The 25,546-nt window shown below is 33.6% G+C and overlaps 12 protein-coding genes and 1 non-coding gene across 13 annotated transcripts; 9 read left to right on the top strand and 4 right to left on the bottom strand. All coding sequences in view use genetic code 12, as the record gives it.

The window, feature by feature from the left end:
• The first annotated feature begins 579 nt into the window (after window positions 1-579).
• On the top strand, window positions 580-2,772 carry TCC1 (Tcc1p). The gene has a single exon (XM_064904461.1). It carries the CDS (start codon window positions 768-770, stop codon window positions 2,736-2,738), a length of 1,971 nt encoding a protein of 656 aa, XP_064759839.1. The 5' UTR covers window positions 580-767; the 3' UTR covers window positions 2,739-2,772.
• A 35-nt stretch (window positions 2,773-2,807) lies between these two features.
• On the bottom strand, window positions 2,808-3,635 carry DFJ63DRAFT_337833 (uncharacterized protein; the record flags this gene model as incomplete). The annotated part of the gene is made up of 1 exon (XM_064908608.1): window positions 2,808-3,635. One exon carries the CDS (start codon window positions 3,633-3,635, stop codon window positions 2,808-2,810), a length of 828 nt encoding a protein of 275 aa, XP_064759840.1.
• Window positions 3,636-4,211: 576 nt separating this feature from the next.
• DFJ63DRAFT_321157 (uncharacterized protein) lies at window positions 4,212-4,594 on the top strand. Its single transcript, XM_064907297.1, has one exon. It carries the CDS (start codon window positions 4,272-4,274, stop codon window positions 4,560-4,562), a length of 291 nt encoding a protein of 96 aa, XP_064759841.1. The 5' UTR covers window positions 4,212-4,271; the 3' UTR covers window positions 4,563-4,594.
• Window positions 4,595-4,637: 43 nt separating this feature from the next.
• DFJ63DRAFT_315750 (M20 family metallopeptidase) lies at window positions 4,638-5,807 on the top strand (the record flags this gene model as incomplete). Its single annotated transcript, XM_064906605.1, has 1 exon — window positions 4,638-5,807. The coding sequence occupies one exon, from the start codon at window positions 4,638-4,640 to the stop codon at window positions 5,805-5,807; it is 1,170 nt and encodes a 389-aa protein (XP_064759842.1).
• A 318-nt stretch (window positions 5,808-6,125) lies between these two features.
• Window positions 6,126-6,914, top strand: DFJ63DRAFT_315751 (uncharacterized protein; the record flags this gene model as incomplete). The annotated part of the gene is made up of 1 exon (XM_064906606.1): window positions 6,126-6,914. The coding sequence occupies one exon, from the start codon at window positions 6,126-6,128 to the stop codon at window positions 6,912-6,914; it is 789 nt and encodes a 262-aa protein (XP_064759843.1).
• Window positions 6,915-7,030: 116 nt separating this feature from the next.
• On the top strand, window positions 7,031-10,585 carry TIP120 (Tip120p; the record flags this gene model as incomplete). Its single annotated transcript, XM_064906607.1, has 1 exon — window positions 7,031-10,585. The coding sequence occupies one exon, from the start codon at window positions 7,031-7,033 to the stop codon at window positions 10,583-10,585; it is 3,555 nt and encodes a 1,184-aa protein (XP_064759844.1).
• A 196-nt stretch (window positions 10,586-10,781) lies between these two features.
• DFJ63DRAFT_t125 lies at window positions 10,782-10,855 on the top strand. Its single transcript has one exon. It is a non-coding gene; the product is annotated as a tRNA-Asn (tRNA).
• Window positions 10,856-11,049: 194 nt separating this feature from the next.
• DFJ63DRAFT_337838 (uncharacterized protein) lies at window positions 11,050-12,195 on the bottom strand (the record flags this gene model as incomplete). Its single annotated transcript, XM_064908609.1, has 1 exon — window positions 11,050-12,195. The coding sequence occupies one exon, from the start codon at window positions 12,193-12,195 to the stop codon at window positions 11,050-11,052; it is 1,146 nt and encodes a 381-aa protein (XP_064759845.1).
• Window positions 12,196-12,282: 87 nt separating this feature from the next.
• On the bottom strand, window positions 12,283-13,880 carry FUM12 (Fum12p). The gene has a single exon (XM_064907298.1). It carries the CDS (start codon window positions 13,839-13,841, stop codon window positions 12,366-12,368), a length of 1,476 nt encoding a protein of 491 aa, XP_064759846.1. The 5' UTR covers window positions 13,842-13,880; the 3' UTR covers window positions 12,283-12,365.
• Window position 13,881: 1 nt separating this feature from the next.
• On the bottom strand, window positions 13,882-16,406 carry DFJ63DRAFT_332064 (uncharacterized protein). Its single transcript, XM_064907665.1, has one exon. It carries the CDS (start codon window positions 16,301-16,303, stop codon window positions 14,099-14,101), a length of 2,205 nt encoding a protein of 734 aa, XP_064759847.1. The 5' UTR covers window positions 16,304-16,406; the 3' UTR covers window positions 13,882-14,098.
• On the top strand, window positions 16,358-19,174 carry DFJ63DRAFT_254578 (uncharacterized protein). The gene has a single exon (XM_064904459.1). The coding sequence runs from the start codon at window positions 16,440-16,442 to the stop codon at window positions 19,029-19,031; it is 2,592 nt and encodes an 863-aa protein (XP_064759848.1). The 5' UTR covers window positions 16,358-16,439; the 3' UTR covers window positions 19,032-19,174.
• Window positions 19,174-20,254, top strand: DFJ63DRAFT_254589 (uncharacterized protein). The gene has a single exon (XM_064904460.1). The coding sequence runs from the start codon at window positions 19,317-19,319 to the stop codon at window positions 20,100-20,102; it is 786 nt and encodes a 261-aa protein (XP_064759849.1). The 5' UTR covers window positions 19,174-19,316; the 3' UTR covers window positions 20,103-20,254.
• Window positions 20,255-20,789: 535 nt separating this feature from the next.
• On the top strand, window positions 20,790-25,442 carry DFJ63DRAFT_290729 (uncharacterized protein; the record flags this gene model as incomplete). The annotated part of the gene is made up of 1 exon (XM_064905335.1): window positions 20,790-25,442. One exon carries the CDS (start codon window positions 20,790-20,792, stop codon window positions 25,440-25,442), a length of 4,653 nt encoding a protein of 1,550 aa, XP_064759850.1.
• Between the last annotated feature and the right edge of the window lie 104 nt (window positions 25,443-25,546).

Consider the following 25,546-nt stretch of genomic DNA (forward strand, 5'->3'; position numbering starts at 1 on the left):
TTCTCTCATGTGTTTAACATACTATCAATAATAGCATACCATAGTATAATTATAAAATTTCCTTATTCTGGTTGTATCCACTTCGGCGATATTTGGTTTTCTTGTTGCGCATTATCTGTCCGTATTTCAAATCATATCTTTTTTATTTTTCCTTGCCATTATGTGCTCCATTGTACGACAATTATTTTTTTATTACATTATTTTGATTACCATTCATTTAAATATTTTTTTGGTTTAAATACAATATTATTTTATTAATTTTATTCATTTTTGCCCGTTTCTTCTCTTCAAAACTAAAAAAAAGAAAGGACATATATTTATATATATTTTCTTAATTATTTTTCAATATTTTTTAATGCAACTATTTTTTTTAATTTTTCTGCATCTGCTTTGATTCTATTGTAACTTGTTTAAACTTTCCTAGTAAATTCTTGCATAATTTTTTCAGCTAAAACCATTATTTTTTCAATTTACGTTTTTTCTACCTGCTATTCTTCATCAAAATCAAAATAATATTCTGTCTTTATTTATTTTTTAACCTGATATTTTTTACCTTTTATTTTTTATCTTTTTTTATTTTTTATTTTTTATTTTATTTTTTTTTTAAATTTTTTGCTCTCTTGTTTCAAAAAAAGGTGGTAACAATCCCACTTTTCTCTACTGACAACATTTTTTTAAACATACCTCTGTTCTTCTTGGTTTCAGTGAACTTTTATTATTCACGAAGGTCATTTCACAGTTTCATATAAATCATAATAGAATATCCGATGGTGAAAAGACAGCAAGAGTTATCGCCAAGGACAAAGCGTCAAAGAACCGGATCTCAAAGTGATTTTATTCACAATTATGAATCGACAGCTGCCGACACATGGATCGCTTGTGGTAATTGTGCCAATACATTGGGCCTCATAGTTCCAGCAATTAAAGCGTTCGAAAGAGCAGTGAATCATGATCCATCTAGCTTAAAAGCGTTATGTGGTTTAAGTTACTCGTTGAGATTAAATGATATTAACTTGAATGAAACAGTTGGTTCCCAGAATTCCATAGAAAGATTAAATAAATCATTGGAACTTTATCCAGAATTATTAAAAGATTCATCAATTTTTAAAGAATTGGCCGAATGTTATTTGTTAATAGGTCTCAATGATCAAGCACACCAATCAATTCAGACCGCTATACAATTATCTCAAAATGATGCATCACTTTGGTTGTTAAGCGCCCAAACATTAATTCGTGTAGGTGCAAGAAATCATGCTGCTGGATCTTTAACACATTGTTTATCCATATTACCAGAGTCGTTATCTCCTGCCGATGTTGAAACTGCCAGAGCGGCTCATGCCGAGTTAGCTGCCATTGCCGCCGCCGATGGAAGTATTGAATTATCAATAGCTGAATTGACAGCCACTTTATCTTTACCACCACCTCCATTATCAAGAATTGATGAGCACATTGCCTTATGGTGTGCATTGTCAACAGCAAAAGAAAGAGCAAACGATATTCCTGGTGCCATTCAAGCTTGTGAAAATGCAGAAAAGGCTGTTGGCAATTCTCCAAGAATTTTAATGACACATTCATATTTGTTGCTTTTGAATCAAAATAAAGGTGATGCAGATCTCGCTATTGAATTATTAAGTAAGATAATTGATCTTGAAAAAGAAAAAGAAAAGGATGCTAATACTGATCAACCAAACAACGACGGTGATTTCTTACCATGGTATTTATTAGGTAAAGCTTACTCCTTAGTAGATCAACCAAGATTAGCTTATGATTCTTACCAAGTAGCATTAAGAAGGGCATCAAACTCGCCAATTACATGGTTGGCAGTAGGGAAGTTGTATTTGGAGTTAAAGCAATTACCAGATGCTTTAGCAGCATATTCTCAAGCCCTCAGATTACAAATAGATGAAGCATCCCCTGGAACAGCAACTGCTTGGGATGGTTTAAGTTGTGTTTATGAAAGATGTGATGAGCAATTACTGGATGCAGCAGACGCTTGTAGTAGATCTGCTTCATGCTTCAGAGCAATAAGTGATACAAAGAATGCTGCATTTTTTGAAGAAAGAGCTACCGCATTGTCTAAAGCATTCAAGAAAGAAGGTCCAATCCCTGCATTAAGAGATCCTCCAGATGTCCCAAGCTTCTTTTTAAGAGATCTTGTAGCTTTACTTCCATCAGAAAGAATTGCATTTATTCAAGGATCCTCACAAACACAACCACTGGCTCAAGAAGCTCAACAGCAAGCCCAACAACAACAACAACAACAACTTCAATCGCATGATCTTCAACAAACTCCACAACAACGTACTCCAGTTCCTCCACATCATAGTCCCGCAGTTCAAATAATTCAACCCCACCAAACACCACAACAAGTCCCTGTTCAAGCTTTTGGCCAACATACTCCATTTTATGGTCCACAGTCGTTTAAACAAGAGCAAAAATCACCACATCAACTCCCACCTCAATTACCTCCACCACATGCACAACAGGCTTGGTCTCCAAATCAACAGCCACAATATTTCTACCAAGCTCCAATGCCGCTTCAACCTCAAGTGGTAGCACAACCTCCTCAACGTTCTCCAATGACTCATCAACAGGTTATCCAAGGAGGTGGAGCTGCCCAAGCATATGCTGTTGCTCAACCACCACCACCAGGATATGCTTATGGTCAATATGTACCAGTTCAAGGAGGAGTAATCCAACAACAATATGCTGCACCTGTTAATAATTGGAGAAGATAGTGTATTATTATTATTATTTTTAACAACTTCATTATTATTATAACTCTTATTTCATTCTTAACTATTTATCTACTTAAAAGAAATTAATTTATTTAGTTCATCCCAATTCCCTACGTATAGTCTATCTTTAATAAATATGTATTTTTGCATCGAATCCGAAAGAGAACTACCTTCTATTACAATACCTGTATTTGCTTCTAATAATGATAGTAAATCTGTCGAACTATCACCTACGTACATTATGTTTTGATTTGTTTCAAGTAAATGTTCTGTAATCTGTAATTTATCAATCGCAGTTCTGATACTAGGTTGTGGATTCCATTTACCAGTAGTAACTTCTTGACCGAATTTGTTAGATTTAAATTCGAATTCATTCACCATAAATGTAATTCCATTGTTGGTATCTATACCAGCATTATCAAGGGTTTGCTTAATCAAGATACTTGTCCAGTTAATACTCAAAATCACAATGGGTATATTAGTCTGTTGACTATTTTTTACAAACTCAATGAAGCCTGGTTTCAATTTAACATTCTTTGCCTGATCTTGGAATTGTTGCTTTGTCAAGTCTTTAAACAAATTATGATCTGTAATTGCATTTATAGAACTCAATTCAACCATTTTCATACCTGTCTGGAACTTTATTTCTTTCTCTAAACTATCACGATGACCAATTTCATGTTGGAATTGAGTACTATATTTCTTATAACTATCCAAATATATTTCTGTGAAATAAGAAAATTTAGGTTGAAAATCTGGTTTATTGATGTATGGTACACTTGCTACAAGTTTAATTGTATCTTCTAGAGTGGCAGTTTCATCCCAATCTGTGATTATCAAGTCTGGAAACCATCGTTCAGTTGGTAAACGCTTTAAAGTCAGTAATGGTCGAAGCATTAGTGTTTAGACTAAATATATAAAAATAAACAAAAATGGAAAATAAATTATATCGTGGGATATCGCACGACTTGAGCCTTCGTAGAAAAATAAATAAAATCAGGGGGTAAATTTCAATTTGAAATACAATAGTGTTCTGACTCTTTTATCTTGAATTCAATTACTATTGATATTTAACATTAAAGTTATCGTTTATAATCAGAATTACAAGTATGAGTTCAGACGAAAACCAACAAAAAGAATTTGGCCAATTAGGTGATATTGTTAAGGATGTCACTGGAGATGATATTGATACCAGCAATTTACCAGAATCCGCAACAGAAAGCGTTGCAAAGTTTGAAAACTTATCAGATCAAGACAAAGAAGATATTGCCAAGGGAGCATTAGGTAAGGTTGAAAGTAGTGAGAAACAATAAGTAATAGCTACTAGATTATTTATTTATTTATTTATTTACGTTGTTTATGTTGTTTAGTATGGTTTTTTATTTATTGATGGTTGTAGAAAAACTAAATTCAAAAAAAAAGAGAATATAAATATCTGCTAGCAAATACACATATATCATCTTTTCTTAGTATTATTAAAGCTTTGTATATTTGAACATATCCATCGTTGACTTCTATTCAAAGTAAAGCACAATGGTAACGAAGATTGAAGAAATCACTGATGAAAATGAGGTTGGTGGAAGCTTTCCTGAACAAGAACATTTAGTACAAATAGCTCGGTCTGTGTTCAATCCTAATGGGGATAACGTTGAAATGGACGAGTTTATCTCTAGCTCATTTCAGTATATTCTGGAAGTGATGTATAAGATGACAAATACTACTGATAAAGAAGAGACTGCCAAACAAGTAGCAGAAGATTTAAATAGCAAATTTGATACTTGGAAAGCCAATAGGGAATCCAATAATCAAGAGACAAAAGAATAGGATTTTTTTCTCGAAACCATATATAGACAACTAATTAATATACTTAAATATAACTATTATTCATCATAAATTAAAATGTATACTAGTGTATTATTCTTATTGTTAAGTTTCATTGTGTCGATAGCGAATGCTGTTCGTCCATTAAGTCTTAACCAGAACGTTCTTGCTTTCAATTCAGACTTTGAAGGGTTACAAGATATCTATGTCAACGATTTATCATTATTAGAACTCCACAAGTCTTTGATAGAAATTGAGTCTATTTCCAATGCTGAAACTAACGTGGCATTATACTTAAAGAAATATTTAGAGAATACTGGATTAACAGTAGAATTACAGGAGATTCATGATGAATATGAGAAGAGGTACAATGTTTATGCTTATTTAGGAAAGACTAGAAATACAAAAGTCTTACTTACTTCCCATATTGACACTGTTCCTCCATATCTCACATACAACATCGATGGTACCAAGATATATGGAAGAGGTTCATGTGATGCAAAAGGTTCAGTGGCTACCCAAATAATTACGTTTTTATCTTTGGTAGATAGAGGATTATTGAAGGAAGGAGATGTATCCTTATTATTCGTGGTTGGAGAGGAAGTCAGTGGTGTGGGTATGAAGTTAGCTGAAGATTTACATGCCAGTTGGGATATTGGTATTTTTGGAGAACCAACAGAACTTAAATTAGGAAGGGGACATAAAGGTATAATTGTATTCAAATTGATTGCAAATGGTAAAGCATCACATTCTGGTTATCCTGAATTGGGGGTGTCAGCTTCAGAAATATTGGTACCAGTATTAAATCTGTTATTGAATTTGAAACTTCCTACCAATGATTTACTTGGTCCATCTACTTTGAATATAGGAGAATTTTCAGGAGGAGTTGCTGCAAATGTGATACCTGCTAATGCCGAGGCATTAGTCCTGATAAGAGTAGCCACTGATGCTGATGAAGTACTTCAATCGGTTAAGGATTTAATCAAAGATGTTCCAAATTTGGAGTTTGAATTACATCAAAAGACATCACCTCAATATTTAGATTTTGATATTGATGATTTTGAAACCATTGCGTTAGCATATGGTACTGATATTCCTAATTTAACAGTTGAATTAAAGAAAAGATATCTTTTTGGACCTGGATCAATCCATGTGGCTCATTCAGACCATGAATTCATTGAAAATTCTGATCTTATCCAAGCTGTAAAAGACTACGAAAGAATTATTAAATACGCTTTAACCAATTAGTGATGTTTACAATCTCTATATCCATTATAAGTAAGTATATTTCATAACGGACTCAAACCATGTAATCTTCTATATAGCTAAAACACAATCGAACGAATCTACTAATAAAATACGTCTCTGTAGTAATTAGCATAAGTTTTATAATGTTAAAAGAAAACAGATCTTAATTATTTTTTCATAGATGCCCATCACAATTTTCTTTTCAGTGTGAGTATTTTTCATTTATTTATTTTGGAATTAATTTTTTTTTGGTTGACTTTATAGGGTTAACAGGTTTATTGTAACGTTTGATAAATAAAACAAATATCGATTATAACAATGTCAGATAAAGTACCAGCTTGGAAGCGAATAGGGCTTAAGTTAAAGCAAGAGTTAGAGGTAGATCCGTTAGCCATAAGTCAACATGTATCAGATTCAAACTTAACAACCAACCAAATCAAGAAATTAAACAAACAAAAGAGACAGCTTGAAACCAATAAGAAAGATGATAAAAAACCACCTAAAAGAGTTAAGTTACCAAAAAGTGAAAGACCAGAACCTCCTGTGAAAGATCAATTAACTTACTTGAGACAATTTCTGAATGATAGAGAGAACTGGAAGTTTAGTAAACAGAAACAAAATTGGATTTTAAAGAATATTAAAGATATACCATCAAGTTATGAACCAGATTTGATTAAATATCTTGAAGGATTACAAGGAGGTTCAAGAAGTCGAGTAGTTGAAGATATGAAGAAAACAATTCAAGTTTGGAATTTGTCGGTAGAAGAAGTTGAAGCAAAAATTGAACAAGAAATCAATCTGAAACTTCACCCAGAAACCAAAGTACAGGAAAATGAAAGCGATAAAGTAACAAAAGAAGACAATAAAACTAACCGAAAGGAATCAAAGGAAATAAAACAAGAAGTTAAACCAGATAAATCATCAGTATTAAGATTTAAACGAATATTACTGGTTTTGACTGATGAAGAAATAGAAGTTAAAGGAGTCGAAGCATCTGAAATAACAAATGATGATGCTGCAGAAGAAGAAGAAGAAGAAGAAGAAGAAACCAATGATGTTGAATCAGAAGAAGATAACTTAATAGTAGAAGAAGTAGATGTGGATTAGTTTAACTATTAATAGATTTGTTTCGCACACGCACAATGTAGAAATGTCAATATTTAAATAATTTTGAATCGCAAGATCAATAGTAATAACCTTTTTGCCATTGTCTATCAATCAAGATGCTGACGTTTAATATCAATGCATTGAAGGACAAGTCACTCGACGTTGATCCAGATTTGCGGTTCATGGCCCTTGAAGATTTCAGAAAGGGATTGCCAGCAGAGAAGGCTAATACACCTAATCAAGCGATTGAAGCTTTCATACCCGTCTTATTTCGATTATTAAAAGATGAAAATTCTTACGTGCAGAATCTGGCGGTTAAGTCTTTTGAACCAATAATCGGATTCATCAGTGATAAAGCTTTGATAAAAATGGTACAAGGCTTATTCTCATTGGCTGTTATTGATCAAAGTGATAGTACGCGAGGTCTCAAAAGTTTTACAACCTCAATTCCAACTATGACTTTAAAGTCCTTATTAAATTCTCCAATTTTATTAGATAAGAAAGATGTATGCAGAAAAATTATGGAGTTTGTTCTTCCTAAAACTAAAGAGCTTTCTGTAACAATTGATGTGGTGGAAATATTGGCGGATTTGACAAAGAATCTATCATACGTATTGGTCAAAGATGAGATATACAATCTATTGGTTTACTTATTAGATTTGATTGTAAACCATAAAGGTATTATCAGTAAGAGGTCAATTGCGTCATTTGAATACCTTTTTAAGTATGTGAAAGATTCAGATATCAAAACCAAGATTTTAACACTTATTCAGCGAGTCTCAGATGTTTTAGTCAAATTTCAACTTTATTCAATTGCATTCAAGAATAAGGTTAGCGTTAACGATAAATTAGTTCAAGATGTATTTGGTGAAGTTGTACAAGCATTGGATATAAATCAGTCTTCCATTGATCTTGATGATTTTGACTATGACTCCTTGGTAGAATTAAACATAATTAGGGAACAGTCGTTGACATTATTAGCTGACATGTTGGATATTTTGACTCCATTTTATGACAAAGTTTTTGATATAATATTCCATTTCTTAAGTTTCAATCCACTTCAGAGAGATGATCTTGACACATTTATTGATTCAGATGATGATATCGACTTTGAGGATGAAGAAGAAATAGAAGATAATTTCGGTGATGACGATAATCTGTGGAAATTAAGATTAAAGTCTTGTGAGATCTTACAACTTTGTATATCCGAATCTTCTTTATTTTTTCCAAAACTAAGCCAGTCCTTAGTGTCTAAAATTCCTGTGGATGATACAAATGATTTGGTGTCAAATGAAGCCTTAAAAACGTTCATCAGCATTGCTAGTACATTTAGTACATCAGATGATGAAAGATTTACGTATATTAAGCTGCGGGTGTCTGGTATTCTTCAGATCAAAAGCAAGATTGGTCAATTTCCCACACTTTTTGCATTAATAAAGGAGATGAACCGTTTTCAAGATGGTACCATAATCTCTGATACATTTAGTAGCTTTAAAAGCTTAACCATAAATTCGAGAGGAGCATCAGAATATTTGTCATTTTATAATAGTGTGCTTGATACTTACGTTAGAGAAGGTGCTTTGTCTAATAGCACAGTTGACTTTATGGCGAATGATTTAATTTCTGCTCTTGACGAAAAAGGAATTTCTGTATTGACTGAAATTATGAGAACATTAAAAAAGCTCTTAAAGAATCCAAATAGCATATTTATTTGCAATGATTTGGTTGTGGAATTGAAAGTAGCATTATTGTCCAAAGTTTCCAATGCCAGAACATATAGTAGTGATTTTATTCAAAATTGTATCGATGTTGTTGCAGTCCTTGCTACTACCATTGTAAAAAACGATGTCGAAATTGTGGATGTCTTATGGAACTGTTTAAGTAATGAGATTCTTTCCAAGACCTCACTAGAAGCTTTACTTGTAATTTATTCATCAGAATCAACCATAAGTGGAGCCATTTCATTATCAGAGTTGTCAAGATTGATTAGCAAAGGTGATGAAAGTACTTACATTTTAGCTTTAGATTTGGCATATTTGGTGATTCCAAAGACGACTCTACTGACTGATGACATAATAGACGTCATTTTAAGACGAAAGGGTGAAAACGATATTGGCCGTATCTTTGCAGTTTTAAATTTAATTTTTGTACAAGGTAGAATGTCACCTAAGTATCTTCAAGAAATCATAGAGTTTTCTATAAGTTTGGTCAATTCAGGTACTATCAAAATAGATGATAATTCCTTTTTTGAATTTATCGGAAATGTTTCAAGAGCACAATCTGATTTGTTTTTTGATCTCTCTCAACATCTCAATTTTAATTTGGAACTGTCATCAAAAGCTTTGGCAATTGTTTGTGTTGGTGCTCAGTTAAATAATGAGATAGAAAAAGCAGAACAATTATTTTTGCAGCAAGCTGATAGTTTCTTGTTCAGCATTCAGTTTTTGGGTTATGTAGGGAAATATATTCCCTTCAAAAACATAAGTGCCTTAGATTTCTTCAAATTATTGAATAATGTGAACGATGAAGCAACGAAAGAAGCTATTGCTGTTGCCATTGGAAATTTCACTTTAAAAAATATAACTGAAGGACTTGATATCTTGTTGGAAAACTTTTCTGCTACTGATTCAAAAAACAGCATTTTCCTTATCACTTCCTTTAGATTAATTTTACCGGATTGCACCAAGGAACAGTTAGAACTGATTTGGAAAAAGGTATGGCTGGAAACTAAAAAATTACCCTTTGATCACTCTGTGTGTTTACAATTGAGGTCTATTGGTGACTTGTTAGGAGATATAGTAGTTCAACATAATGTATTGGTATATTCCATTTTAGAAAAATATGGAGATAATACCATTTCAGAGTTCAATTTCACAGAGATTTATACTATTTCAGTTGTATTGAAGCAGTTAATAAACAAGCTTGATAATTCGGAAGAATCTCTTTCCATATTAGAAAAATTGATTAGAATTTCAGCTTATTGGACAGACTTACTAAGCATTGATATAAGACAGCTAGTTATTGGAAATTTTTTGACGGCCTTACATACTATTCCCTCCATAGTCTTATGTCATCTACAATCCCTAATTCTTCCACAATTGTATAAACAGTTGAGTGCAGAAGAAAAGTTTAAAAAAATTATTCTGATGGGTCCATCTAAATACATCCTTGACGAAGGGTTAGAAATTAGAAAGTTGACTTACGAATTTTTATACGCATTGTTATCATTTGCTAATGAAACTTTAACTCAGTATAATATTAGTTTGTATGAGATTGGAATCAATATAGTAAACAAAGGTTTAAAGGATGAACAGGTAGATATTATAGTTTTGGCTTGCATTAATATCATTAATTTTCTTAATAATCACGAGCAAGAATTTGTGGATATTATCTTGTCTGGTGATGGAGAAATCCTAATCAGTATTATCGGTAGTTTGAAAAAGCTGTTAGATAAAAAGTTGTCTGACAAGGCATCTTCACAAGAAACGGAAAATCACCAAGAAAGAATGAAAGCTGTGACTAAATCAAGCAAGAGGCTTGCTCGTTCAATTGACACACTTCAATGCATACTACCACCCGCTGCAGAGCTCGCTTGGCTGGAATATATTGTAAACTTAAAGACGAAGTATTCAATTTATTACATGAGTTCTGAGGATGATTATTCCAAGTAAATCAGATTGTCTAATAGTAAATCTTAACAAAATAGATTAATAATATAAAGCACCTTGTCTGTAGACTGATTCTCTCTTTTTTGAAATCTAGAACTGATGGTAGCACCAACAAATAATCATTTTTTGATCACTTGATCAACTTCACGTGATAAATATAATTTATGAGGAACAAACAAATTTAAAAATTTGTGAATACGGCTTCGTGGCCAAGCTGGCTAAGGCGTGAGACTGTTAATCTCAAGATCGTGAGTTCAATCCTCACCGAGGTCGCTATTTTTTTTTGCATTTTTGCAGAAACTTGTTAAAGTTGTTCACCTGGTATGAATTACTTAACATCTACAGTTCAAAACGACGAACTAATATAAAGTTAAATTTGAAGGATTAAAATAGAAGTAATCGATAAACAAATTATTTATTACAAATCGACTAGTGAAAAATACAGTAAATTTTAAAGATGAATTGATCTATTTTGCTTTCCTAGCTTTTTTCATGGCAGATAATCGCTTTTCTTGTTCCAATTCCCGTTTATCTTCGAGTTCAGCTGTCCTTCTCGACCTGTTTTCTTCCTCTAATATGTCGGCTCCCGTAGCCTCCATATCAGAATCAGAATCAGAATCAGAATATACTTGACGATTATAGCTTCTCTTATTCCCTTTATTAAATATGGCCCAAATTTCATCTCTATTATAACCTAAATCTCTTCCTTCTTCTTCTTCCTCATCCGATGCAATAAAAGAGCTCATATCATCGTCATCGTCATCACTATTATGCAGAGCTGTTCTTGAAGATTTAACTAATCTATTATTGTTTCCACCAACTTTCTGGCGCTTGTTTAAATTTTCTTGCAACTTGGCTGACGGACCTCTAAATGGGATGGATGATTTTTTGGCCACTGGATCTCTTTCCACTATCTTGGAACTTTTGACCGATTTCTGACTTACGGGCACCTTCTTATGATCTTTCTTATTCAAAATCCTGCTTGAACTTAGTTCTTTTCGTTTCTCACCCTTTTCTATGTATGGAACTGTACGAGATATTTGTTCAGACGTCTTCTGAATATGTCGTGACTTATTCTGAATAGGACTTACCAAAGCAGATTTGGATTTGAGAGAAGCGGATGTTTTAATTTCTCGATTAGGAAGCTTATTTAATTTAACAGGTTCTTTTTGAGTAGTTGAGGAATTATTATTGAGGAATTTTGAAGTTATCGGCGGTCTGATTTGATTGTTATTCACCTTAACATTAGGGACTGAGGATTTATAGTCAGTATTTGGTCTTTTTTGAGAAGCTAAAACCCTGTTCTGTGTGCTTGTTGTTTCTGGTGATTTTGATCGCAGACTGAAATTAATAGAAAGTTTGGTTTGATCAACCTTGGATGCTTTTTTCATCAATTCATTAAACTTGAACTTCTTTACAGATGTAGGCTTTGTAGTAGTAGATGTTGTAGTTGTATTCGTTCGAGAACCACCAACCGATGCATTTGTGTTGACCATCTTTGAAGGTGTACCTCTATTGATTCCAGCATTAGATTTGACGATACCTTTGGTTAGACCCTTACCACTCCCACTTGATATCGGAATCTTCCTCTCCTTCTTATCATGAGTCAACATCCTGTCTACAGATGTAATCTGATTACAACAAGTGCTGAAATCAGAATCTTCATCTTTGCGTATCATTTCTTAAATTTTTCTCACTTTTTCTGAGCACACAATTAGATGAGTATACGTTTATTGAGTCTACTTTAATAAATATTTTCTAATTATTTAACTAGACTAAACACTTAATCCTTTGGACCAATCATTTTTTCTGGGCGAACCCATTCATCGAATTCAGCTTCAGAAAGGACACCTAATTCAAGTGCAGATTCTTTCAAGGTTAATCCTTTCTTATGAGCGTTCTTTGCTGTTTTAGAAGCGGCATCGTAACCAATCTTTGGATTTAAAGCAGTGACCAACATCAAAGATTCATGTAAGGTTTTTTCGATTTTTTCTACATTAGCTTGGATACCATCAACACAATGAACTCTGAAAGATGCAGAACCATCGGCAATTAATCTAATAGACGATAACAAGTTAGCAATCATAACTGGTTTGAAAACGTTCAATTCAAATTGACCAGAGGCACCAGCAAAGGTAATTGCTGAATGATTACCAAAAACTTGAGTAGCCACCATGGTCAATGCTTCATTTTGGGTAGGATTAACCTTACCAGGCATAATAGAAGAACCAGGTTCGTTTTCAGGTAAAGATAATTCACCGTAACCACATCTTGGACCGGAACCCAAATATCTGATGTCGTTAGCAATCTTAAATAAAGACACAGCAACGGTATTTAAGGCCCCTGATGCTTCAACAATGGCGTCATGAGCAGCTAAAGCTTCAAACTTATTTGGAGCAGTCTTAAATGGCAATCCAGTTAAGGCTGAAACTTGTTCAGCAATTTTGACATCAAAACCCTTTCTAGTATTTAAACCAGTACCAACAGCAGTACCACCTTGAGCCAAAAATAATAAGTTTGGTAATGACTTTTCAACTCTTTCAATACCATTGGTTAATTGTTGTACATAACCAGAGAATTCTTGACCCAAAGTAAGAGGAGTAGCATCTTGTAAATGTGTTCTACCGATCTTGATAATATCTTTAAATTCATCAGATTTAGCTTGTAATGAATCACGTAACTTAGTGAGCTCTGGAATCAATGAACCACTGATTTCAGTAACAGCAGCAATATGCATAACGGTTGGGAAAGTATCGTTGGAAGATTGTGACATATTACAATGATCATTTGGATGAACAGGCTTTTTAGAACCTAATTCACCACCTAAGATTTCAATGGCTCTGTTAGAGATAACTTCATTAGCATTCATATTTGATTGAGTACCTGAACCAGTTTGAAAGATGACTAATGGGAAATGATCATCTAACTTACCTTCTGAGACTTCAGTGGCAGCTTGTTGGATAGCAGTAGATATTTTTGGATCTAAAGCACCCACGCTTTCGTTAACAATTGCAGCTGCTTTTTTTAAAATACCAAATGATCTGACTATAGGAATAGGCATACGGGCTGCTGGACCACCAATCTTAAAGTTATGCTTAGATCTGGCAGTTTGAGCACCATAGTATTTGGAAGCATCAACTTCGATTTCACCAAATGCATCGGATTCGATCCTGGTGGCTTTGAGCAATGATGCTGTAGTTGAAAAGGTTCTAAGGTTACCCTTAGCGACGGATGCTGATCTAGATGAAAAACGTAACATCTTGTAGAGTCTATCTTCAAAAAGTGTTAAATTCTGGGGTATATTTCATTTTTAATTTTTTTTGATCTTTTGAAAAATTCATGGAGAGATTTCGGAGCGCACAAATTGAAATTTGATTGGTCAAAATATAGAGGATGCAAAAAACCTACCAGAATGGGATCTTTATAATAAAAATAATTTAGTAGAGCGAACTACTAATTTAATACCTCTATATATTACAAATCTATATACAACAAATAATACATATTTACAATTTGTTATTCTATTTTATTCTTTAGTTTAAATTGGCTTAATTCTGTAGAAGTTGGCCAGTCCCAGCTCAGAGAATCTGAAATATTTTCCAGTTTGTTAACAGTATTTTCACTCCCATTGATAAGTTTAAAATGATCTATATACCTTTGTGAGTACTCTTTTGGTAGTGAAGATAATAGAAGCAACAATGTAACTTGATCAGGTCTGAATTTTAATTTTTCCCAAAACTGGATAATTCCTGCTAATTCATGAACATAATCAAATTTAGCTAACATTCGAATATACCGTCTCCAAAGTATTTGTGACTTATAAACATCTTTCACTACTCGCTTAAATTCTGCAATTGCAACTTGAGGAGCATATAAATCTCCCCAAATAATTTGACCGTTCGCAGTCTTAGTAGAAGCACTAATAAGAGCTAGAATGCACCCATCATTAGGAGGAACATCTTTCAGTATCAATTCACTTTTATAAAGCTCATAAACACCTGTTGGATTCACAATTGCCTCACCTTGCAACATTATAGATATGGTGCTAACTGATTTGTTGTTGATACAGTCACGAAAAAGAAGCCTAGCATATTCTATGACACTGAATTCCAGTGGATTTCTATCATCCCAAGGAAACTTCTGTAATTTTACACCGTTTGATCTATAGTTCTTATACAATATCTTTAAATATCTCGGTAGCAAAAGTCCTTTCAAAGATAGAAAAAGCTTTTCATCACAAGCGGCTATTAAGTTCACAAATTCATTAAAATGATCAAGTCCATTTATCGGTTCTATTAGAACGGAAATTAGATCCTTAGTTATTACTAATGTATCTTTCCTTTTTAGGATCTCAACAAGTACCTTTTTGGATCTCATAGCAGTTAACAAGTTGAAAGATTTCAATTTCAACAAGAAAACCAACCATAGACTATCTGAAAACAGACTTGAATCCGATGTTGAGTTAAAATTCTTGACAAGTTCCTCTGGCGTCTTGGATAGAAATATCTTCGCTAGATTATAGGAGACGATATGTTTGTGAGAATAATCAGCATGAGTCTTGTGAAATCTCCCTTCACCAACAGCAAAGAGTCGATCAGCAACATCGGTAGATTTGAAACCAATTGTAATAACTATTCCCATGTATGCTTTAAGGTCTAATTGTTCGATGACATTCTCATTCTGCCTGGATAGAAATTTTATCAACATTTCATGACACGATATCACACTTGAAGCATCTTGATGTGCAAAGCTTTTTAGAAGGCAAAATGACGAGTGCCAGATTAATTCTTCCACAAAAACTCTATTCAATAGTACATTTGCATAACTTTTGTTTGGACGTTCGAGCCTTTCAATTGTTCTGTTTATCAATTGTGGTAAAAATTGAATGTCATATATAATACAATATGAAACTAAATTTTTAAAACATAGTTTTAAATAGGAAGTCTTTTCAATACCTGCTTCCATTATTTCATCAAAGTATTCAAACCAAATATCTTGCTGTAAGTGGAAATCTTGTTTTGACATAGGTGATCTTAACAAAATATCTGTCAAAACAAATGCTGGAATTCCCTGTAATCCCTCTAATAACATACAACTTTGTCTAACAGAACCAGCAGTCAAGGAATGAATCCACTTTTTAAGATCGTTAATGCTATATTTTCCTTTGGAAATGTCTAAGAATCTTCTGACACCTTCCACTAATGGCTGAGGTAAGTTATCCTGATGATCAGGATCAAGTAGCTGTAAACAACTGCTTTTGATATCCCCCACAAAAGATATATCGTTCATTGAATGCTTAACAGTTAACTCATTCATGTTCTCGATTTGTGCTCTCGTGATTATTTCGATATGCTGTTTGTTAATCTTGGTATCATTGTACAAGTAGTAGACTGATAGTATAATATGATACACATATATTTCCAATAACATATTCCTTTTCAAGGGAACAAATTTAGAATTCAAAATAATATCCTCATGATTTCCCTCGACCTCCCTCTGAAGTTGAAATAGTAGATGACGAATTGTAGGTTGTATCTTTATATCTGATTTGTTGTATTTCTTCTTTTCTTTTAGTAAAGAATTGTAAAAAGAACGATGCACTTTATCCAGAGACTTTTGTTCAATCAAAGTTTGATGCAATTTATAGAATGATTTATAAGAAGATGACAAATGAAATCGTCGTAGACTTATTTCCCCATGTATTCGTATTTGCTTATTCATAATATTATCGTTTTCCCATGTTAGTTCACTTAACCTAACAATTCATTCAAATATTTTTCAAAATAAAAATAGTCAAATTTTTTGATGCGTCTGATAACGCATTTGGTAAATGAACAGACGAGGTATATAGCCATTTATGACTGACTATCCTGGATTACCATACAAAGAATTGATAAGAGATGCTATAAAAAATGACTTAGATACCCAAATAAAGAAACGAAGGAGATTGAATAGTCCTGAGGTTATCGAGATTCAAGATAGTACACCCTCAGCGGAACCAGAATCAGACTCTGATGACTTCGAAGACGTTGCTTTGAATTTGACTACCGAGATAGCGAGCGAACCCGACGAGAAGGAGCCGTTAAAAATCACATTGAACCCAATTCAAAATGAGAAGAGTCCTGTTAAAAGAGTCATCTTCATATCCAAAGCAGAACGAGAATACAGGAAACAAATACATAAACAATCTATATTGCTACAGATTATTCACGGGGCTCTTCGGAATAGGTGGTTAAACGATTATAGTACAGGTCAAGAACTAAAGAAGTTAATACCCAGTACAGTCTTAACTCTTATAGATCAAGATGCTTATCCTGATAATGATTTGGTGAAATCCAGAAGATTTCTAGATGCACTTCAAAAGATCTTAAAAATATACTCCAGCAAGTTTAGAACTATCTCGCAAGGTTTAATAAGGAAAGAGTGGGATGAACTTTCTTTGAGCCAACCAAATACCGAAAGTGTTAGCTTTGCGAAGTTTAAAAGATTGGTTAAAAATTATAGAGGTTCTAGAGATATTGGTGCCCAAGGATTTGTTTCTTTATTGAGATCAATTGGCCTTAATGCTAGATTGATATTTTCGTTACAACCTCCAGATTTTACTAATATCTCGTACTCTCCAGCGAAGGCCACCGCAGATGAAGAAAACATCCAAAAGGATAATAAAGACGCGAAATCAACAAGCAACACGCGTATACAGGGTAGTCATAACAGCAAATCCAGACTCTTGTTTCACAATAGATCTAATTTTAAAAGCATTACGCCACTGAACAAGTCTGAGGCCCGTTTTATTGATTCGAGTTTTCCTATATTTTGGGTTGAGGTGTGGAATAAATATTCTCAAAAATGGGTTAGTATTGATCCGGTTGTAAATCAAATACTAGAATATGTACTGCTTAGGTCAAAGTCAAAGTTTGAACCTCCACTAACAGATACAAGAAATCAATTAACTTATGTGATAGCATTTGATAGACTTGGAGGTGTGAGAGATGTCACACGTCGATATAGCAAACTTTTGAATGCAAAAACCTCAAAAAAGAGAATCGGTGCAGTTTCTGACAGTGAAAAGCATTGGTATGACAAGATACTACGATGTCTGTCTAGTATGATAAGGAGAAATTTAAGTAAATTGGATATTTTGGAGCTTAAAGAATTCCATAATCGAGATTTAGCTGAAGGAATGCCTAACAATTTATCTGACTTCAAGAACCACCCGACTTATGTTTTAGAATCACAACTAAGAAAGAATGAAATACTTTACCCAAAAGAAGAGTGTGGATCATTCAGAACAGGGCGTGGAAATAGCTCTCAGCCCGTTTACAAAAGATCTAACGTGCATCAACTAAAATCGTCTCGTGCCTGGTATATGAGAGGTAGAATTCTTCGAGTTGGAGAACAGCCTATGAGAATTAGACAAAATCCCAAATTGCCAGATGATGAAAACGAGGTACGTTTATATTGCGAATTCCAAACTCAATTATACAACCCACCCAGGATAGAAAATGGAACTGTCCCCAAGAATGCTTACGGAAATATAGATGTTTATGTTCCCAGTATGTTGCCAGAGAATGGAGTTTTACTATCAAATTTGGCAGATTATCCTATCACAATAATGGAAAAGGCTGCAAAGCTTTTAAATATAGACTACGCTAAAGCAATTGTTGCATTCGACTTCTCTGGAAAGAAAAAAGTCCATGGTGTTCCTAAGGTCAAGGAAGGTGGAATTGTTATTTATGAAGGTTATAAGGAGGCAATGATGTTAGCGTTAGAAGAACTAGCAGAAAATGAAAGAGATGAATTAGTTGAAAAAGCTAAAATGAACTCACTTAATAACTGGAAGTTCTTCCTTTTAAGACTAAGAATATCCCAACGGTTAGACAAAATGCATGGGAAGGTGGATGAAATTGATGATATCGATGAAGTTGATGATGATGAAGACGATGATGAGGAAGAGGAAGAATATGAAACCTATGAAGAAGAGTATGATAATGATGACGAAGACGAATACGAGAACGAAGACGAACAATATGCTTTGGAAGCAGCCAAGTCTTCGGCTGCATACAATTTAGAAAATATTCCAGAAATTACGCACATTGTGGCAGACAATAATAGAAGTGAAGAGGATAAGGTTGATCATTCTATAGATAATATGTCTGTAGATATTTATCAAGATAATGACAGCACTGAAGATGAAGATAGTATGGGTGGATTTCTACTCGATGATGAGACAAATAGTAATCAAGTTGTTCAAGTGGATGCAAAGCTGGAAGAGGAAAGTGAGATCGAAGACGATTTGCCTGACGAACTTTTTACCGAAGACGAAGGCGGAGAGCTAGTGTATGCTCCAAACCGGGACAATTCAAATGCTACAAACAGAGACGATGTTCATCCGATTATAGAGGTTGATACCGCTGAAAATTTTGATTTTGATTATAGTGAGTCAGATTAAGCTATTGGAGCCACCACATCGCTAGAGGTCAAAATTTGTGTTTATAGGCTGACTTTGTAGCAAATATATATTGCATCATTTCTTTTTCCGTTTCCTCTTTCAATATTGGCAGCGCATTTTTATGACTGCGCGAGGAATGAATAACTGTTTTAGGAAGCTTGACACCGCACTAAAGAAGACATTAAAATTTTTTTTCTTAGTATATAAACTAATAAATATCCTTTAATTAGATCTTCATATATGATCTGATGTATACGACCATAACTTTCTGGTCATTAGTTCAAGATGTATAATGCTATAGCTGTGAATGTCTTAGGGACAGCTGGGACAATATTTTGGTGTATTCAATTGGTTCCCCAGATCATTAGAAACTATAAGGTCAAAAATTGTGAGGGTCTTCCTCCATTAATGTTGTTTCTTTGGGCAGCAAGTGGTGTTCCATTTTCAATATACTTTATAGGTACAGATGGTAGTATTCCATTAAGAATCCAACCTCAATTATTCACATTTTTCTGTACTTTTACATGGGCACAATCGTTATATTATCCTCCATTTCAGCTTTCTCGTAAGAGATTGTGGCTTTACATTTCTGCATTTGTCATAATTTCGGTTGCATTAGAAGTTGGATTTATACTATGGTTAAGACCACTTTATCGTCGTGGTATTCACTGGCCAATGCTTATTATGGGTATTATCGCATCTGTTTTGTTAGCAGCGGGATTAGTTCCTCCATACTTTGAATTGGCAAAGCGTAAAGGACGTGTCGTGGGTATTAATTTCATATTTTTATTCATGGATTCAATGGGAGCATTATTATCCATGTTAAGTATTGTTGTTGGTACTTTTGATGTCATGAGTATGGTACTTTATGCTATTGTCTTGGCTATGGAAATTGGAATAGCAGTAAGTCAACTTGTGTGGTATTTAAGAATAGGTAAAAGAATCTTAAAGGAAGAGAAATTACTCGCCCTTGAAAATGAATCTACTATCGAAAAGTCTGAAGAAGAATATTCCCTGGATGATGTTGTAGTTATTGAAGACCTAGAAACTAAGAAGTCAGAAGAGGTGTAGGCAAATAATAGTCAAAAATTCGTATCCTCGAATAATGTGTCTCTTACTAGAGATCATGTATCATAGTTCAACATAATAGTGTAACATAGATAGACGTTTATAGATGTCTTATATACAGTTTAATATAATTTAATTTAATGGCATTAGATAAAATGATAATTTATATTGTCTGCAACCACTGTAAAGTTTTGTGCGAGAGAGAGTATAGTTTTTGTTTACAGATAAATTTGATGTTCAACTGTCAACAGAGTATTATACCAGAGAAGTCAATTACAGCCAATGTCATCGTTTTCTCCTTTGAATGCTACAGAAGATCCGGCTTCCAAAAAGGATCTAGAAGAAGAGCATACCAGAGAATTACAGGTTGAACAAGCCTTTAAGTTATTTCAAAAGGCATTGGTATCGCAAAAGGAAAATAGACTAGAGGAAGCATATTTGCAGTATGAGGAACTTTTCAAGTTTGACGTTATATCAAATCATTACTTAGAAGAAGAAGATTATATTCGAGGAATTCAAATAGGAGGATCTACTGCCGATGATTTATCCTATTTATCTCCAAACGTGAAGTCTTTAAGATACTTGATATTTAGAAACAGAGGGTTCTTATATTTAAAAGTATTGAAAGACGGACATGAATTAATTGAAAAGTTAAGCAAAAAGGACAACGTCAAAGAACGATTCAAAGAAATGTTCTATACTTTGATGGATGATTTCTCAATATGTTTGCTATACCAAGATGGTGATGAATTGCTAACTCAGTATTTGTTTGAAATCTATTTGTATATGAAAAATTACCGTCTTGCTCGGTTCGCCTTAGAGTACAGTATAAGTGGTTCCGAAGAGAGTGAAGAATTTTATGGATTAATTCCTGTTAAACGATTGAAGACAATCAACAAAGCGTTATTCGGACTTACTCCATCTACACATCCTATCAGTTATTTCCAGAAAATCGAGAACAAGTTTCATTACTTAGAATCAGTGAGATTGGATTATCAAAAACAAGTAAACAATGCTGACAATTTACATTTATCTTCTTTTAAAATTCGATCTAAAACAAATTCAAGCTGGTCTTCATTAATTGATTCAATAAATGTCGAAGTCAAAGACAATCAAGATGAAAACAAAGCTGGAGATACAAACCGTACCAAACTTAAGTCATTGGAAGCATATTTCTTAACAACCAATCCTATGGAAAGAATTAATTTTGATGTTACAAATGATCTTGATATGGAAGATACTATTGTACCTGTCATAGAGGAAGAGATCCCAAAAACTACTCCTGATGATATAAAGGATGATATCGAAAAGGAAAATGAAAAAGAAAAAGAGAAAGATCTACAAGATGAAACAACACTCAAGCAAACCACGATTCAGAGGTCATCAAAAAGGTTGGCCAGAGACTCAGTATCAGTTGATTCACCAGAAGTAATAGTTAATGTACAGCACTTTGCTGAGACAAAAGCTTTCTTCGATAATCTTAATTTGTATTTCCAGAAAATGAGAATATCAAGATTGAAGGATGTAACACACATTTACGTTGAAACTGACGGTCTTCGTGGTTACATTTCAGATTTTGTGCTTTCTCTAAATGAATGGTCTAAAGAATATACACTGGCATTTTTGGCTGATGATTCACCAAAAGGAACTGATGATGATAAGTTGAAGTTGTTGGATGTCTTGGGAACATTTGGAGGACTAATAATGGAAAAAAGCTCAACAAATGTTTCTCAAATAGATGAATTTAAAGGGTGTGATAATGCACGGACCTTTATATTAAAGTCCAATCAAGATGACTGGCATTATATGGACTTGAAAGTTAGCATCCTTAAGCAACTATTGACTTACATAACTGATGCATATTATGGTGATCATTTATTTATAAGATTAAGAGAGTGGATCCTTCAAGTGGATTCTTATATATTGGAAAATAACAATATAGACTTACAGTTTGGTGTGGGAATTTTTGAGGTATTAGTTGACTATTTGATCTCCTTAAAAAATCAAATTATTCTGACTATAAATCAGAATCAAAAGAGATCAACCAAATCAAGTATAAACGCTATTAGCCTTGAACTCGTAAAGGTAATGGATAAGTTGAATCGATGGAAGACACATATTGATCACTTATTAGAGACTGAGACTAACGGCGATGATAGCTTACTGCTTATATGTCGATTTAAGTGGAGCATAATTCTCAAGGAAAATGCCTTGACATCGCTGTTGGACGATAGCAATTACGTATTGGGAGAGTTACAAGATCTTAAAAGTTTGATCGAGCAGTCCGATTCCCTCCTTTCTGTTAGTTTTCCAAACTTTGATAGCATACCGTTATTAAACTTGAACAATGTTACATCACTAATTACTAATGTCATTGTATTAACTACTTTTTCAAAGCTTTTATATTCTAACTCAGATTCCAGTGCTACTATATCTGTGTTGGAAGAAATATTGATTAATCGACCTGGAAACAAACGTGTTGGTAGCATCTCGTTGATTAGAAGGTTTCTTGATGATTCTCCAATAGACATGAAATTAAAACTATGGAAGATATTGTTTCTGTATTATAATAACCACGACAAACTTGAAAATTTTCAATTTGGATTCGAAAAGATATTAGAATTTATGTTTAAATTTTTACTAAGCTCAGATTACGAATCAATTGAACTGATTGAGGAGAGAACTGCTACGTTATTTAGAATGCTTGGGTTTTATAATGAAATATTAATGTCTTTCTTAACAAGTTTGAGTAAGAATAGTTGGAAATTACCTATAGCTAGAAAAAATAAGCAAGCCTTAGAACGTTTATCAAAATTATTTGAGATGATTTATCTGTTCAGTCTTCATGAGGAGGCTTCCATTATATCGACTTTAAAAATTTCCATTAAAACAAGATCGACTAACACTTATCAGAAATTAAAGGACCTTCTTGTTAGGTCAGCTTCTATTCTAGTATTATACATGCGAAACTATGATACTAAGCTTAACACCCGGAACTTAATTAGTACTATACATGATCAGATTGGTATAAGGGGACTATGTGATAGCTCGGAGGGTCTATTTTTGAAGATGGCACAGGACTTGCTTACTTCGCTTAGTGATTGTGAAACAGAGCTTTCACAATTGATATTTTGTCGATATCACTATAACGTGGGTCATATGAGCTCCAAAGACCACCACACGGCTTCTAAAGAGGATCTTGACGCAAATTCGACAAAAGAGTTGGCTAAATTTGTTCTTCCGTTATGTTTTACTAGGAACCCTCTTGTTCAAGTTCCAAAACATGAATTGAAAGCACTTGTTGATGAATTTTACTCAGTTATTGGAGATCCAGATTTTGACTCTTGCGAGACTTTACATAGAAATTTTGCTTCTTTAGATCATTTTCTTGACAGCACAAGAATAACTCAACGGTTTGTTCGTGATGCATTTTACGGACTTATAAATTTGGGGGTATCAGAGCCTAGAATTGATTCAAAAAAAATAATACAAGATGGATTATACTATTTGGAAGGCCTATTTATTTTCAGTTCTTATAAGGTTAGGAAAAAGAACATGCAAAGTCGTATAGTTGAGTTGGAGAATGTGATAATGCTATTGAAAAATGATTTGATATATGGTACTGATAGAATTGGTAGTTGGTTTTTACTAGGTCAAGCGTTTGGGTTTTTGGTAGAAGATGATCTAATTTGGACATCTGACAAATTAACGGTTGCGGATCGTAAAATAGGGACGTCGAATTTGCAACGAAAATCTCTTATTTGTTATCTTATGGCCATTAATGCATCCAATAAAGAATCAGAGCAATCCATAAAGCCTATATTAGGTAGTTTAATGTCATCATTTGGAAAAGAATTGTATTCAGCTTGTATGGAACCAATGGCAATGCATGCTTTTAAAGTACAAGTCAACTCAAAATTTATCAGAAAGCCATCAGGAGCAGCTTTTATCAACGTTGACAAAGAAAGTAGTATTCCTATGAGATTATGCTTAAAAATAATGCAGCAATGCTTTCAACTTTCTATAAAGGCTAAAGGAGATGATTGGACTAATTACTACTATTTAGCTAAAATCCAAAGAAAGCTTAAAAAAGACCCCTCTGTTGTGTTGAGAAATATCCAAATGGCTTGTATTTTAGCTGAAGAATATAGTTCGTCGTCTGAGCATATTATTGAACCACATTATATAATATGTTCGTTTATATATAAATATGTGAAGTCTGATGAATTGTCAGTTGAGGAATCTTTGAAGTTTCTTCAAGAAAATCCGGTTATTATGTTATCGTCAGATGTTAGTGCCACATCGAAAATAGAGTTCTACTCCGTTATTATTGATGCGTTGCGTAAAGTGGATTCGTACGATAAGAAGAATTGGCATCACAAGCCTAATTACAGAATAGCTAAAATTTTGTTTGAGGAGTTTGATAAAGTAGAAGATGCTGTGGAGGAGATGTCATCAATAATATCATTGAAGGCAACAAGTAAAACATTGGTGCTGATATGGAAACCAGAACAAGAAAGACCTGGGAAACATTTCTACTACACATATCAATATTCGTCACTTTATATAACATTACTAGCAAACAAGCTGGACTTGATTAGCTTGATACTGATGTTGCCCAAACTTCGGAGATCTAACTCCACTATGGTTCTGCTTTATACAACATGGGAAAGTTTATGCTCATCTATTTGTAAGATAATCAGAGCCCTGTTAGACATAGGAGAGAGTTTTGCCTTTACTGAAAATTTTCTACAAGTACCATATCAGACTTTTATGCTTAATGCCAAATCATTACTTGATTTAATAGAAGCTAATGGTCTCCCAACAAAATTGGAGCCTCATGTCTGCTTCCTTCACGCTATCAACGATATGAAAAAATTCAATAACGGGTTTGGTCCAACTTCTCTTATAGATGATACAATTGTGGGGATTTTCAATAGGATTTATTTATACTATCATAAAGATTTAGATATTGGTCAAGCTTCACAGGTTACAAATACTACTGAGTCTCCGGGTGGTAAAATTAAAAAGTTGGCTAAGCGTGATATATTCCCGTTTGCCAATGATCTTTTGAAGAATTTACGAAGAGAGATCGAAACCATACTAAAGGACAAGCCAAATATCTATAATGATTTCGTTCACAGCGTTCTTACTAAAAAGCCAGAGGAACAGAAGTCAACTAACAGCGAAAGCGCTAAAGTCACCGAATCTGAGGATTTGATGCCTAATAGGAAAAGGCAAAAGATAAACGGTCAGCCATCGACCATTTACGAGATATTGGATTCAGATAGTGATGATAATACAAAACATGGTGAAGAAACCCCCATGGGTAATATAGACTAAATAGGCAATTCTCATGTGAGTAAAAAATATAATTTTTTCGTAGATTCTATTATTTGAAAGACTGTAGAAGTTTATCTGGTCATATTTACAACTCAATTGGTTTA

Source organism: Scheffersomyces coipomensis (assembly GCF_036884675.1).
Source record: "Scheffersomyces coipomensis strain NRRL Y-17651 chromosome Unknown DFJ63scaffold_8, whole genome shotgun sequence".
NCBI classification, from domain to species: Eukaryota; Fungi; Ascomycota; class Pichiomycetes; order Serinales; family Debaryomycetaceae; genus Scheffersomyces; species Scheffersomyces coipomensis.